Source organism: Carcharodon carcharias (genome assembly GCF_017639515.1).
Source record: "Carcharodon carcharias isolate sCarCar2 chromosome 38 unlocalized genomic scaffold, sCarCar2.pri SUPER_38_unloc_21, whole genome shotgun sequence".
Classification (NCBI taxonomy): domain Eukaryota; kingdom Metazoa; phylum Chordata; class Chondrichthyes; order Lamniformes; family Lamnidae; genus Carcharodon; species Carcharodon carcharias.
Window position 1 is genome coordinate 111398 of NW_024470788.1, and position 19024 is coordinate 130421.

General features: G+C 47.2%; 1 protein-coding gene across 1 annotated transcript in view; it reads right to left on the reverse strand.

The window, feature by feature from the left end:
- Window positions 1–4426: 4426 nt before the first annotated feature.
- LOC121274805 (3 beta-hydroxysteroid dehydrogenase type 7-like) overlaps window positions 4427–19024 on the reverse strand; it is a 73447-nt gene continuing 58849 nt past the window's right edge. The window contains exons 2-3 of the mRNA XM_041182168.1: window positions 6918–7073; window positions 4427–4661 (exon numbers count right to left, since the gene is read on the reverse strand). Coding sequence (XP_041038102.1) covers window positions 4549–4661; window positions 6918–7073 — 269 coding nt within the window. The 3' untranslated portion in view covers window positions 4427–4548. The remainder of the gene's footprint in view (window positions 4662–6917; window positions 7074–19024) is intronic.

Below are 19024 nucleotides of genomic sequence, written 5' to 3' on the forward strand. Positions count from 1 at the left end.
AGGGTTAGGGTTAGGGTTGGGGCTGGGGTTGGTGTTAAGGTTAGTGTTAGGATTAGGGTTGGGGTTGGGTGTTAGGGTTAGGGTTGAGGTTGGTGTTGGGGTGGGGGTGGGGTTTGGGGTTAAGGTTAGGGTTACTGATTGAGTTGGGTGAGGGTTAGGGTTAGGGTGGGGTTGGGGTTAGGGTTAGGATTAGGGTTATTGGTTGAGTTGGGTTAGGGTTAGGGTTAGGGTTGGGGTTGGGGTTAGGGTTAAGGTTAGTGTTAGGATTAGGGTTGGGGTTGGGGGTTAGGGTTAGGGTTAGGGTTAGGGTTAGGGTTAGGGTTGCGGTTGGGGTGGGGGTGGGGGTGGGGGTGGGGGTTGGGGTTAGGGTTACTGGTTGAGTTGGGTTAGGGTTAGGGTTAGGGTTGGGGTTGGGGTAAGGGTTAGGGTTAGGGTTGGGGTTAGGGTTAGGGTTACTGGTTGAGTTGGGTTAGGGTTAGGGTTAGGGTTGTGGTTGGGGTTAGGGTTAAGGTTAGGGCTAAGATTAGTGTTGGGGTTGGGGGTTAGGGTTAGGGTTGAGGTTGGGGGTTGGGGTTGTGGTTGGGGTTAGGCTTGGGATTAGGGTTGGGGTTGGGGTTGGGGTTAGGGTTGGAGTTGGAGTTGGAGTTGGAGTTAGGTTTAGGGTTAGGGCTGGGGTTGGAGTTGGGTTAGGGTTAGGGTTGGGGTTGGAGTTAGGGTTAGGGTTAGGGTTAGTGTTACTGGTTGAGTTGAGTTAAGGTTAGGGTTAAGGTTAGGGTTAGGGTTGGGGTTGTGGTTGGGGTTGGGGTTGGGGGTTAGGGTTGGGTTTGTGGTTGGGGTTGCGGTTGGGGTTGGGGTTAGGGTTAGGGTTAGGGTTACTGGTTGAGTTGGGTTAAGGTTAGGGTTAGGATTAGGGTTGGGGTTGGGGTTAGGGTTAGGGTTGGGGTTGGGGTTGGGTTGGGCTTAGGGTTGGAGTTGGAGTTGGGGTTGGGGTTGGAGTTGGAGTTGGAGTTGGGTTTGGGGTTAGGGTTACTGGTTGAGTTGGGTTAGGGTTAGGGTTGGGGTTGGCGTTGGGGTTATGGGTTAGGGGTTAGGGTTAGGGTTAGGATTGGGGTTGGGGTTGGGGTTAGGGTTAGGGTTGGTGTAGGGGTTGGGGCTGGGGTTGGGGTTGGGGTTGGGGTTAGGGGTTGGTGTAGGGGTTGGGGTTGGGGTTGGGGTTGGGGTTGGGGTTATTGTTACTGGTTGAGTTGGGTTAGGTTAGGGTTAGGGTTGGGGTTGGGGTTAGGGTTAGGGTTGGGGTTGGGGTTAGGGTTAGGGTTACTGGTTGAGTTGGGTTAGGGTTAGGGTCGGGGTTGGGGTTAGGGTTAAGGTTAGGGTTAGGATTAGGGTTGTGGTTGGGGTTGGGGGTTAGGATTTGGGTTGAGGTTGGGGTTGGGGTGGGGGTGGGGCTTGGGGTTAGGGTTAGGGTTACTGGTTGAGTTGGGTTAGGGTTAGGGTTGGGGTTAGGGTTAGTGTTAGGGTTGGGGTCGGGGTTAGGGTAACTGGTTGAGTTGGCTTAGGGTTAGGGTTGGGGTTAGGGTTAAGGTTAGGGTTAGGATTAGGGTTGGGGTTAGGGTTGGGTGTTAGGTTTGGGGTTAGGGTTAGGGGTTGGGGTTGGGCATTAGGTTTGGGGGTTAGGTTAGGGTGGGGTTGGCATTGGGGGTTAGGACTGGGGGATACGTTTGGTGTTTAGGGTTAGGGTTACGTTAGGGTACGGGTTAGGTTTAGTGTTAGCGTTTGGGTCAGGGTTATGGGTCAGGGTTAGGGTTAGGGTTAGGGTTTGGGTCAGGGTTATGGGTTAGGGTTTGGGTTAGGGTTTGGGTCAGGGTCATGGGTTAGGGTTGGGGTTAGGGTTAGGGTTAGGTTTAGGGTTGCGATTAGTGTTACTGGTTGAGTTGGGCTGCTCATTGCGCATTAGGGTTAAGGTTAGGGTTACTGGTTGAGTTGGGTTATGGTTAGGGTTGGGGTTGGGTTTGGGGTTGGGGTTAGGGTTACTGGTTGAGTTGGGTTAGGGTTAGGGTTGGGTTTGGGATTGGGGTTATGGGTTAGGGTTAGGGTTGGGGTTGGGGTTAGGGTTAAGGTTAGGGTTAGGATTAGGGTTGGGGTTGGGGGTTAGGGTTAGGGTTGGGGTTGAGGTTGGGGTTGGGGTGGGAGTGTGGGTTGGAGTTAGGGTTACTGGTTGAGTTGGGTTAGGGTTAGGGCTAGGGTTAGGGTTGGGGTTGGGGTTGGGGTTGGGTTTGGGGTTAGGGTTACTTGTTGAGTTGGGTTAGGGTTAGGGTTAGGGTTGTGGTTGGGGTTAGGTTTAAGGTTAGGGTTAAGATTAGGGTTGGGGTTGTGGTTGGGGTTAGGGTTACTGGTTGAGTTGAGTTAGGGTTAAGGTTAGGGTAGGGGTTGGGGTTAGGGTTAGGTTTAGGGTTGTGGTTAGGGTTAGTGTTAGGGTTACTGGTTGAGTTGTGTTAGGGTTAGGGTTAGGGTTGGGGTTGGGGTTGGGGTTAAGGTTAGGGTTAGGGTTACTGTTTGAGTTGGGTTAGTGTTAGGGTTAGGGTTGGGGTTAGGGTTAAGGTTAGGGTTAGGTTTAGGGTTGAGGTTGGGGTTGGGGTTGGGGTGGGGGTGGGGGTTGGGGTTAGGGTTAGGGTTACTGGCTGATTTGGGTTAGGGTTAGGGTTAGGGTTGGGTTTGGGGTTGGGGTTAGGGTTACTGGTTGAGTTGGGTTAGGGTTAGTGTTAGGGTTAAGGTTAGGGTTAGGATTAGGGTTGGGGTTGGGGGTTAGGGTTGTGGTTAGGGTTGGGGTTGGGGGTTAGGGTTAGGGTTGAGGTTGGGGTTGGGATGGGGGTGGGTGTTGGGGTTAGGCTTGTGGTTAGGGTTGGAGTTGGGGTTAGGGTTGGAGTTGGAGTTAGGGTTAGGGTTAGGGTTGGGTTAGGGTTAGGTTTATGTTTAGAGTTGGGTTATGGTTAGGGTTAGAGTTGGGTTAGGGTTAGAGTTGGGCTAGGGTTAGGGTTAGAGTTGGGTTAGGGTTAGGGCTGGGGCTGGGGTTGGGGTTGGGGCTAGGGTTGGGGCTAGGGTTGGGGCTAGGGTTGGGGCTAGGGTTGGGGATCGGGTTGGGGATCGGGTTGGGGCTCGGGTTGGGGCTGGGGTCGGGGCTGGGGTCGGGGCTGGGGTCGGGGCTGGGGTCGGGGCTGGGGTCGGGGTTCGGGTCGGGGTTCGGGTCCGGGTTCGGGTCCGGGTTCGGGTCCGGGTCCGGGTCCGGGTCCGGGTCCGGGTCCGGGTTCGGGTCAGGGTTCGGGTCAGGGTTCGGGTCAGGGTTCGGGTCAGGGTTCGGGTCAGGGTTCGGGTTCGGGTTAGGGTTCGGGTCAGGGCTAGGGTTAGGGTTAGGGTTAGGGTTGTGTTCGGGTTAGGGTTAGGGCTAGGTTTAGAGTTGGGTTAGGGTTAGGGTTAGGGTTAGGGTTCGGGTTAGGGTTAGGGTTCGGGTTAGGGTTAGGGTTCGGGTTAGGGTTCGGGTTAGGGTTAGGGTTCGGGTTAGGGTTCGGGTTCGGGTTCGGGTTAGGGTTCGGGTTAGGGTTCGGGTTAGGGTTCGGGTTAGGGTTCGGGTTAGGGTTCGGGTTAGGGTTCGGGTTAGGGTTCGGGTTAGGGTTCGGGTTAGGGTTCGGGTTAGGGTTCGGGTTAGGGTTCGGGTTAGGGTTCGGGTTAGGGTTAGAGTTGGGTTAGGGCATTAGGGTTAGGGTTAGGGTTAGGGTTAGCGTTGGGTTTAGGGTTAGGGTTAGAGTTGGGTTAGGGTTAGGGTTAGGGCTAGGGTTAGGGTTAAAGTTGGGTTAGGGTTAGGGTTAGGGTTAGTGGTTGAGTTCGGCTGCTCAGTGCACAGTCGGTATGATCATTAGGGCGAAGGTTAGGGTTAGGGTTAGGGTTAGGGTTAGGGTTTCTCGTTGAGTTGGGCTGCTCAGTGCACAGTCGGTATGATCATTAGGGCGAAGGTTAGGGTTAGGGTTAGGGTTAGGGTTTAGGGTTATGGTTAGGTTTTCTCGTTGAGTTGGGCTGCTCAGTGCACAGTCGGTATGATCATTAGGGCGAAGGTTTCCCTCTTTCCCTGGTCTCCCTCTGTGTTGTTATTCTGTCTAACGTTTTCCTGCGTAACTCCCCACGCGGATGAAGCAAGACTGTCCGAACTCTCTCTCGGGCGGTGCCAGCGAGAAGCGCAATGGCCCATTGGAGGACCCCGTTTCCTGGGCACTCCCCATGGAGACAGCGCCGGGCAGCATCCGAGGGCCCCGGGAGCTCAGCCAGCGGGGACGGTCCAGCCTCGGACTCACTGGACACCAGGAGTCGTGGGCCAATGAAGCCGCCGGTTCGGTTCATGAGGGTGGCTGGATTCACCTGGCCTTGTTTAGAAGGCACAAGCCACTTGGTGCCCAACGTGTCCTCTCCACGCTCCACCTGCTTCGAGGAGAGAGGGGACCCCCTCCCATGGCCAACATCCAGCCCCGAGGTCAACAGACCCGCCAGCGCCCCGTACAATCCTCACCTAATGAAAGGGTCCCCCTTCGAGTTCGGTCCCACCACTTCAATGCTGCTCGTGTACAGCAGGAACTGAATCCCCAACTCCTTACAGGCGTTAATCACATTTAAGGTCCCTGTAGGAAAGGGAAAACGGCAGATATCAATCAGCAAAGCGACACCGCATAAGGGTTATCTCAATCCGTGGCCTATTGCCTGACAGGAAAATGGAGAGGGAGCTTTACTCTGTATCTAACCCCGTGCTGTACCTGTCCTGGGAGTGTTTGATGGGGACAGTGTAGAGGGAGATTTACTCTGTATCTAACCCCGTGCTGTACCTGTCCTGGGAGTGTTTGATGGGGACAGTGTAGAGGGAGATTTACTCTGTATCTAACCCCGTGCTGTACCTGTCCTGGGTGTGTTTGATGGGGACAGTGTAGAGGGAGATTTACTCTGTGTCTAACCCCATGCTGTACCTGTCCTGGGAGTGTTTGATGGGGACAGTGTAGAGGGAGACTTACTCTGTATCTAACCCTGTGCTGTACCTGTCCTGGGAGTTTGATTGGGACAGTGTAGAGGGAGTTTTACTCTGTATCTAACCCCGTGCTGTACCTGTCCTGGGAGTGTTTGATGGGGACAGTGCAGAGGGAGATTTACTCTGTTTCTAACCCCGTGCTGTACCTGTCCTGGGAGTGTTTGATGGGGATGGTGTAGAGGGAGATTTACTCTGTATCTAACCCCGTGCTGTACCAGCTCTGGGAGTGTTTATGGGGACGGTGTGGAGGGAGCTTTACTCTGTATCTAACCCCGTGCTGTACCTGTCCTGGGAGTGTTTGATGGGGACGGTGTAGAGGGAGATTTACTCTGTATCTAACCCCGTGCTGTACATGTCCTGGGAACGTTAGATGGGGACAGTGTAGAGGGAGCTTTACTCTGTATCTAACCCCGTGCTGTACCTGTCCTGGGAGTGTTTGATGGGGACAGTGTAGAGGGAACCTTACTCTGTATCTAACCCCGTGCTGTACCTGTCCTCGGAGTGTTTGGTGGGGACAGTGTACAGGGAGATTTACTCTGTACCTATCCCGTGCTGTACCTGTCCTGGACGTGATTGATGGGGACGGTGTAGAGGGTGCTTTACTCTGTATCTAACCCCGTGCTGTATCTGTCCTGTGAGTGTTTGATGGGGACAGTGTAGAGGGAGATTTACTCTGTATCTAACCCCGTGCTGTACTTGTCCGCGCAGTGTTGGAAGGGGACAGTGTAGAGGATTCTTTATTCTTTATCTAACCCTGGGCTGTACCTGTCCTGGGAGTGTATGATGGGGACATTGTAGAGGGTGCTCTACTCTGTATCTAACCCCGTGCTGTACCTGTCCTGGGAGTGGTTGGTGGGGACAGTGTAGAGGGAGATTTACTCTGTATCTAACCCCGTGCTGTACCTGTCCTGGGAGTGTTTGATGGGGACAGTGTAGAGGGAGCTTTACTCTGTATCTAACCCCGTGCTGTTCCTGTCCTGGGAGTGTTTGACGGTGACGGTGTACAGGGAGCTTTACTCTGTATCTAACCCCGTGCTGTACCTGTCCTGGGAGTGGTTGGTGGGGACAGTGTAGAGGGAGATTTACTCTGTATCTAACCCCGTGCTGTACCTGTCCTCGGTGTGTTTGATGGGGACAGTGTAGAGGATGCTTTACTCTTTATCTAACCCTGTGCTGTACCTGTCCTAATAGTGTTTGATGGGGACGGTGTGGAGGGAGTTTTACTTTCTATCTAACCCTGTGCTGTACCTGTCCTGGGAGTGTTTGATTGGGACGGTGTGGAGGGAGCTTTACTCTGTATCTATCCCTGTGCTGTACCTGTCCTAGGAGTGTATGATGGGGACGTTGTAGATTGAGCTTTACTCTGTATCTTACCCCGTGCTGTACCTGTCCTGGGTGTGTTTGATGGGGACGGTGTAGAGGTAACTTTACTCTCTATCTAACCCCGTGCTGTTCCTGTCCTGGGAGTGTTTGATGCGGACAGTGTAGAGGGAGTTTTACTCTGTATCTAACCCCATTCTGTACCTGTCTTGGGAGTGTTTGATGGGGACGATGTAGAGGGAGATTTACTCTGTAACTAACCCCCGTGTTGTACCTGTCCTGGGAGTGTTTGATGGGGACAGTTTAGAGGGAGATTTACTCTGTATCTAACCCTGTGCTGTACCTGTCCTGGGAGTGTTTGATGGGGACGGTGTAGAGGGAGCTTTACTCTGTATCTAACCCCGTGCTGTACCTGTGCTGGGAGTGTTTGATGGGGACGGTGTAGAGGGTGCTTTACTTTGTATCTAACCTCGTGCTGTACCTGTGCTGGGAGTGTTTGATGGGGACAGTGTAGTGGCATCTTTCTGCTTCTTCTTACCTTGATAGTTGATGGCCCAGATCCTGGATGGCGAATATTTGCCCCAGACATCGATGAGTGCGGCTGTGTGGATGATGAGGTCCACGCCTCTCGCTGCATCTCGCACGCTGTCTGCCTCAGAGACATCACCCTGAATCAGCTTGACATGTACAGCAACTGTGGGAGGAGATTGACCAAAAGGGAATAGTGTGAGGACAGTGTGAGAGAGGGATGCTGACAGGGCGCTGGAGGGGTCTAACCCAGAAATGACGAGAATGTGGGAGATGATGGTGAAGAGGGCCTGAGGGAACATTTGTGATGGAGAGAAGTAGAAATCGTGAGACAGAAAATCAGGGAATCACAAAGAGAGAGACAGAGAGAGAGAGAGAGAGGGAAAGTAAAAGAACAAGAGAGTCTGACACAGATTCAGAGAAATGCAGTGACAGAGAGAGATAGATGGGTGGGAGTGGTGGAATTAGCTGGCGTACATGTGTTACACAGCCACAAATTCACTAGAAACTGCATTAAAGGCACCCATGTATATATACAGGAGCTGATCAGAGAGACACACACACACACTCTCACACACATGCGTTCATACACAAACACGCACACACCCACACACACACAGATTCACACATACACACACTCAAACACACACACACTCTCTTTCACAGACAATCACACACATGCACTCTCACACACAGGCATTCATACTCAAACACGCACACACACACAGATCCACACGTACACACACTCAAACACACACACACTCTCTTTCACAATCACACACACACTCTCACACACAGGCATTCATACTCAAACATGCACACACACACAGATTCACACATACACACACTCAAACACACACACTGTCTCTCACAGACAATAACACACACGCACTCACACACATGTGTTCATACTCAAACACGCACACACACACACAGATCCACACATACACACACTCAAACACACACATACTCTCTCACACAGACAATAACACAGACATGCACACACATTCTCTCTCACAGACAATAACACAGACATACATACACTCTCTCTCTCACAGACAACAACACAGACATATACACACACACACTCTCTCTCACAGACAATAACACACATACACACACACTCTCACACACAGGCATTCATACTCAAACACGCACACACAGACACACACACACACAGATCCACACATACATCCACTCAAACAGACACACACACACACCATCTCACAGACAATAACACCGATATACACACACACTCTCTCTCACAGACAATAACACACATACACACACACACACACACTTTCTCACACAGGCATTCATACACAAACACGCAGACACACACACACACACACACACACACACACACACACACACAGATCCAGACATACACACACACTCTCTCTCACAGACAATCACACGCACACAAATACAGATTCACACATACACACACTCAAACACACACACACTCTCTTTCACAATCACACACACAATCTCACACAGAGGCGTTCATACTCAAACATGCACACACATACAGATTCACACATACACACACTCAAACACACACACTCTCTCACAGACAATCACACAAACACACTCTCACACACAGGCATTCATACTCAAACACGCACACACACAGATCCACACATACACACACTCAAAAGCACACACACTGTCTCTCACAGACAATCACACACCCACACTCTCACACACAGGCATTCATACTCAAACACGCACACACACACACACACTCAAACACACACACACTCTTTCTCACAGACAATAACAGACATACACACACTCTCTCTCACAGACAATAACACACATACACACACACACTCACACACAGGCATTCATACCCAAACACACACACACACACAGATTCACACATACACACACTCAAACTCACACACACTCTCTCTCACAGACAATAACACACATACACATACACACACTCTCACACACAGGCATTCATACCCAAACACGCACATACACACAGATTCACACATACACACACTCAAACACACACACTCACTTTGACAGACAATCACACACACGCACTCTCACACACAGGCATTCATACTCAAACACGCACACACACAGATTCACACATACACACACTCAAACACACACACACTCTCTTTCACAGACAATCACACACACACACTCTCACGCACAGGAATTCATACTCAAACATGCACACACACACACAGATCCACAAATACACACACTCTCTCTCACAGACAATAACACACATACACATACACACACTCTCAACCACAGGCATTCATACTCAAACACGCACACACACACACAGATTCACACATACACACACTCAAACACACACACTGTCTCTCACAGGCAATAACAGACATACACATACACTCTCTCACAGACAATAACACAGACATACATACACACACTCTCTCACAGACAATAACACACATACACACGCACTCTCACACACAGGCATTCATAATCAAACACGCACACACACACACACACACAGATCGACACATGCACACACAAAAACACACACACACTCTCTCTCACAGACGATAACACAGATATACACAATCACCCTCTCACAGAAAATAACACAGAAATACAAACACTCAAACACACACACACACACTCTCTCTCACAGACAATAACACACACAGACTCTCACACACAGGCATTCATACTCAAACATGCACACACACACAGATCCACACATACACACACTCAAACACGCACATACTCTCTCTCACAGACAATAACAGACATACACATATACTCTCTCAAAGACAATAACACAGACATACATACACACACTCACAGACAACAACACACATACACACACACTCTCACACACAGGCATTCATACTCAAACATGCACACACACACAGATCCACACATACACACACTCAAACACGCACATACTCTCTCTCACAGACAATAACAGACATACACATACACTCTCTCAAAGACAATAACACAGACATACATACACACACTCACAGACAACAACACACATACACACACACTCACACACACAGGCATTCATACTCAAACACGCACACACACACAGATTCACACATACACACATTCAAACACACACACACTCTCCCTCACAGACAATAACACACATGCACACACTCTCACACACAGGCATTCATACTCAAACATGCACACACACACAGATTCACACATACAAACATTCAAACACACACACACTCTCTCTCACAGACAATAACACACATGCACATGCACACACTCTCACACACAGGCATTTGTACTCAAACACGCACACACACACACAGATCCACACATACACACACTCAAACACACACACACTCTCTCTCACAGACAATAACACACATACAAACACAATCTCTCGCAGACAACAACACAGACATACACACACACACTCTCTCTCACAGACAATAACACACATACACACACACATGCACACACTTTCTCACACAGGCATTCATACACAAACACGCAGACACACACACACACACAGATCCACACATACACACACTCAAACACACACACTCTCTCTCACAGAGAATCACACACACACTCTTACACACAGGCATTCATACTCAAACACGCACACACACAGATCCACATATACACACACTCAAAAACACACACACTGTCTCTCACAGACAATAACACACACAAGCTCTCACACACAGGCATTCATACTCAAACACGCACACACACACAGATCCACACATACATACACTCAAACACACACACACTCTCTTTCACAATCACACACACAATCTCACACAGAGGCGTTCATACTCAAACACGCACACACATACAGATTCACACATACACACACTCAAACACACACACACTCTCTTTCACAATCACACACACAATCTCACACACAGGCGTTCATACTCAAACACGCACACACATACAGATTCACACATACACACACTCAAACACACACACACTCTCTTTCACAGACAATCACACACACACACTCTCATGCACAGGCATTCGTACTCAAAAACACACACACACACACAGATCCACACATACACACACTCAAACACACACACTGTCTCTCACAGACAATAACAGACATACACATACACTCTCTCACAGACAATAACACAGACATACATACACACACTCTCTCACAGACAATAACACACATACACACACACTCTCACACACAGGCATTCATACTCAAACACGCCCACACACACACACACACAGATCGACACATACACACACACAAACACACACACACTCTCTCACTGACGATAACAAAGTTATACACAATCACCCTCTCACAAATAATAACACAGAAATACAAACACTCAAACACACACACACACTCTCTCTCACAGACAATCACACACACAGACTCTCACACACAGGCATTCATACTCAAACATGCACACACACACAGATCCACACATACACACACTCAAACACGCACATACTCTCTCTCACAGACAATAACAGACATACACATACACTCTCTCAAAGACAATAACACAGACATACATACACACACTCACAGACAACAACACACATACACACACACTCACACACACACTCTCACAGACAATAACACACATACACAAGTACTCAAACACGCACACACACACAGATTCACAAATACACACACTCAAACACACACACACTCCCTTTCACAGACAATCACACACACACACTCTCACGCACAGGAATTCATACTCAAACATGCACACACACACACACAGATCCACACATACACACACAGATTCACACATACACACAGACTCTCTCTCTCACAGACAATAACACACATACACACACACTCTCTCACAGACAATAACACAGACATACACATACACTCTATCACAGACAATAACACAGACATACATACACACACTCTCTCACAGACAATAACACACATACACACACACTCTCACACACAGGCATTCATACTCAAACACGCACACACACACACACACACACACAGATCGACACATACACACACTCAAACACACACACACTCTCTCTCACAGACGATAACACAGATATACACAATCACCCTCTCACAGATAATAACACAGAAATACAAACACTCAAACGCACACACACACTCTCTCTCACAGACAATCACACACACAGACTCTCACACACAGGCATTCATACTCAAACATGCACACACACACAGATCCACACATACACACACTCAAACACGCACATACTCTCTCTCACAGACAATAACAGACATACATATACACTCTCTCAAAGACAATAACACAGACATACATACACACACTCACAGACAACAACACACATACACACACACTCACACACACAGGCATTCATACTCAAACACGCACACACACACAGATTCACACATACACACATTCAAACACACACACACTCTCCCTCACAGACAATAACACACATGCACACACTCTCACACACAGGCATTCATACTCAAACATGCACACACACACAGATTCACACATACACACATTCAAACACACACACACTCTCTCTCACAGACAATAACACACATGCACATGCACACACTCTCACACACAGGCATTCGTACTCAAACACGCACACACACACACAGATCCACACATACACGCTCTCAAACACACACACACTCTCTCTCACAGACAATAACAGACATACACATACACACACTCTCACACACAGGCATTCGTACTCAAACACGCACACACACACACAGATCCACACATACACACACTCAAACACACACACACTCTCTCTCACAGACAATAACACACATACAAACACAATCTCTCACAGACAACAACACAGACATACATACACACTCTCTCTCACAGACAATAACACACATACACAAGCACTCTCACACACAGGCATTCATACTCAAACATGCACACACACACAGATTCACACATACACACGCTCAAACACAAACATACTCTCTCTCACAGTCATTAACACACATACACACACTCTCACAGACAGGCATTCACACTCAAACACGCACACACACACAGATTCACACATACACACACAGATTCACACATACACACAGACTCTCTCTCTCACAGACAATAACACACATACACACACACTCTCTCACAGACAATAACACAGACATACATACACAATCTCTCACAGACAATAACACACATACACACACACTCACACACAGGCATTCATACACAAACATGCAGACACACACAGATCCACACATACACACACTCAAACACACACATACTCTCTCACACAGACAATAACACAGACATGCACACACATTCTCTCTCACAGACAATAACACAGACATACATACACTCTCTCTCTCACAGACAACACAGACATATACACACACACTCTCTCTCTCACAGACAATAACACACATACACACACACTCTCACACACAGGCATTCATACTCAAACACGCACACACAGACACACACACACACAGATCCACACATACATCCACTCAAACAGACACACACACACCATCTCACAGACAATAACACCGATATACACACACACTCTCTCTCACAGACAATAACACACATACACACACACACACACACACACACTTTCTCACACAGGCATTCATACACAAACATGCAGACACACACACACACACACAGATCCAGACATACACACACTCAAACACACACACTCTCTCTCACAGACAATCACACGCACACAAATACAGATTCACACATACACACACTATAACACACACACACTCTCTCTCACAGACCATAACACACATACACATACACACACTCTCACACACAGGCATTCATACTCAAACACGCACACACACACAGATTCACACATACACACACTCAAACACACACACACTCTCTTTCACAGACAATCACACACGCACTCTCACACACAGGCAGTCATACTCAAACACGCACACACACACACACAGATCCACACGTACATACACTCAAACACACACACACTCTCTTTCACAATCACACTCACAATCTCACACAGAGGCATTCATACTCAAACACGCACACACATACAGATTCACACATACACACTCAAAAACACACACACTCTCTTTCACAGACAATCACACACACACACTCTCACGCACAGGAATTCATACTCAAACATGCACACACACACACAGATCCACACATACACACACAGATTCACACATACACACAGACTCTCTCTCTCACAGACAATAACACACATACACACACACTCTCTCACAGACAATAACACAGACATACATACACAATCTCTCACAGACAATAACACACATACACACGCACTCTCACCACAGGCATTCATACACAAACATGCAGACACACACAGATCCACACATACACACACTCAAACACACACACACTCTCTCTCACAGACAATAACACAGACATAAATAAACTCTCTCTCTCACAGACAACAACACAGACATACACACACACACACTCTCTCTCCCACAGACAACAACACACACACACACACACTCTCACACACAGGCATTCATACTCAAACACGCACACACAGACACACACACACACACACACACACACAGATCCACACATACATCCACTCAAACAGACACACACACACACCATCTCACAACAATAACACCGATATACACACACACACTCTCTCTCACAGACAATAACACACATACACGCACACACGCACACCCTTTCTCACACAGGCATTCATACACAAACACGCAGACACACACACACACACACACACACACAGATCCACACATACACACACTCAAACACACACACTCTCTCTCACAGAGAATCACACACACACTCTTACACACAGGCATTCATACTCAAACACGCACACATACAGATCCACATATACACACACTCAAAAACACACACACTGTCTCTCACAGACAATCACACACACACTCTCTCACACACAGGCATTCATACTCAAACACGCACACACACACAGATCCACACATACATACACTCAAACACACACACACTCTCTTTCACAATCACACACACAATCTCACACAGAGGCGTTCATACTCAAACACGCACACACATACAGATTCACACATACACACACTCAAACACACACACACTCTCTTTCACAATCACACACACAATCTCACACACAGGCGTTCATACTCAAACACGCACACACATACAGATTCACACATACACACACTCAAACACACACACACTCTCTTTCACAGACAATCACACACACACACTCTCACGCACAGGCATTCGTACTCAAAAACGCACACACACACACAGATCCACACATACACACACTCAAACACACACACTGTCTCTCACAGACAATAACAGACATACACATACACTCTCTCACAGACAATAACACAGACATATATACACACACTCTCTCACAGACAATAACACAAATACACACACAGTCTCACACACAGGCATTCATACTCAAACACGCACACACACACACACACACACAGATCGACACATACACACACACAAACACACACACACTCTCTCTCACTGACGATAACAAAGTTATACACAATCACCTTCTCACAAATAATAACACAGAAATACAAACACTCAAACACACACACACACTCTCTCTCACAGACAATCACACACACAGACTCTCACACACAGGCATTCATACTCAAACATGCACACACACACAGATCCACACATACACACACTCAAACACGCACATACTCTCTCTCACAGACAATAACAGACATACATATACACTCTCTCAAAGACAATAACACAGACATACATACACACACTCACAGACAACAACACACATACACACACACTCACACACGCACTCTCACAGACAATAACACACATACACAAGTACTCAAACACGCACACACACACAGATTCACACATACACACATTCAAACACACACACACTCTCCCTCACAGACAATAACACACATGCACACACTCTCACACACAGGCATTCGTACTCAAACACGCACACACATACAGATTCACACATACACACACTCAAACACACACACACTCTCTTTCACAGACAATCACACACACACACTCTCACGCACAGGAATTCATACTCAAACATGCACACACACACACACAGATCCACACATAGATTCACACATACACACAGACTCTCTCTCTCACAGACAATAACACACATACACACACACTCTCTCACAGACAATAACACAGACATACATACACAATCTCTCACAGACAATAACACACATACACACACACTCTCACACACAGGCATTCATACACAAACATGCAGACACACACAGATCCACACATAGACACACTCAAACACACACATACTCTCTCACACAGACAATGACACAGACATACACACACACACTGTCTCTCACAAACAATAACAGACATACACATACACTCTATCACAGACAATAACACACATACACACACACTCTCACACACAGGCATTCATACTCAAACACGCACACACACACACACACACACAGATCGACAAATACACACACTCAAACACACACACACTCTCTCTCACAGACGATAACACAGATATACACAATCACCCTCTCACAGATAATAACACAGAAATACAAACACTCAAACACACACACACACTCTCTCTCACAGACAATCACACACACAGACTCTCACACACAGGCATTCATACTCAAACATGCACACACACACAGATCCACACATACACACACTCAAACACGCACATACTCTCTCTCACAGACAATAACAGACATACATATACACTCTCTCAAAGACAATAACACAGACATACATACACACACTCACAGACAACAACACACATACACACACACTCACACACACAGGCATTCATACTCAAACACGCACACACATACAGATTCACACATACACACATTCAAACACACACACACTCTCCCTCACAGACAATAACACACATGCACACACTCTCACAAACAGGCATTCATACTCAAACATGCACACACACACAGATTCACACATACACACATTCAAACACACACACACTCTCTCTCACAGACAATAACACACATGCACATGCACACACTCTCACACACAGGCATTCGTACTCAAACACGCACACACACACACAGATCCACACATACGCACACTCAAACACACACACACTCTCTCTCACAGACAATAACACACATACACATAAACACACTCTCACACAGAGGCACTCATACTCAAACATGCACACACACACAGATTCACACATACACACACTCAAACACACACACACTCTCTTTCACAGACAATCACACACGCACTCTCACACACAGGCAGACATACTCAAACACGCACACACACACAGATCCACACGTACATACACTCAAACACACACACACTCTCTTTCACAATAACACTCACAATCTCACACAGAGGCATTCATACTCAAACACGCACACACATACAGATTCACACATACACACACTCAAACACACACACACTCTCTTTCACAGACAATCACACACATACAAACACAATCTCTCACAGACAACAACACAGACATACATACACACTCTCTCTCACAGACAATAACACACATACACAAGCACTCTCACACACAGGCATTCATACTCAAACATGCACACACACACAGATTCACACATACACACACAGATTCACACATACACACAGACTCTCTCTCTCACAGACAATAACACACATACACACACACTCTCTCACAGACAATAACACAGACATACATACACAATCTCTCACAGACAATAACACACATACACACACACTCTCACACACAGGCATTCATACACAAACATGCAGACACACACAGATCCACACATACACACACTCAAACACACACATACTCTCTCACACAGACAATAACACAGACATGCACACACATTCTCTCTCACAGACAATAACACAGACATACATACACTCTCTCTCTCACAGACAACAACACAGACATATACACACACACTCTCTCTCTCACAGACAATAACACACATACACACACACTCTCACACACAGGCATTCATACTCAAACACGCACACACAGACACACACACACACAGATCCACACATACATCCACTCAAACAGACACACACACACCATCTCACAGACAATAACACACATACACACACACACACACTTTCTCACACAGGTATTCATACACAACACGCAGACACACACACACACACACACACACACACACACACACACACACACACACACACAGATCCAGACATACACACACTCAAACACACACACTCTCTCTCACAGACAATCACACGCACACAAATACAGATTCACACATACACACACTCAAACACACACACACTCTCTTTCACAGACAATCACACACACACACTCTCACGCACAGGAATTCATACTCAAACATGCACACACACGCACAGATCCACACATACACACACTCTCTCTCACAGACAATAACAGACATACAAACACTCTCACTCACAGACAATAACAGACATACACACACAGTCACACACAGGCATTCATACCCAAACACGCACACACACACAGATTCACACATACACACACTATAACACACACACACTCTCTCTCACAGACCATAACACACATACACATACACACACTCTCACACACAGGCATTCATACTCAAACACGCACACACACACAGATTCACACATACACACACTCAAACACACACACACTCTCTTTCACAGACAATCACACACGCACTCTCACACACAGGCAGACATACTCAAACACGCACACACACACAGATCCACACGTACATACACTCAAACACACACACACTCTCTTTCACAATAACACTCACAATCTCACACAGAGGCATTCATACTCAAACACGCACACACATACAGATTCACACATACACACACTCAAACACACACACACTCTCTTTCACAGACAATCACACACACACACTCTCACGCACAGGCATTCATACTCAAACATGCACACACACACAGATTCACACATACAAACATTCAAACACACACACACTCTCTCTCACAGACAATAACACACATGCACATGCACACACTCTCACACACAGGCATTTGTACTCAAACACGCACACACACACACAGATCCACACATACACACACTCAAACACACACACACTCTCTCTCACAGACAATAACACACATACAAACACAATCTCTCACAGACAAC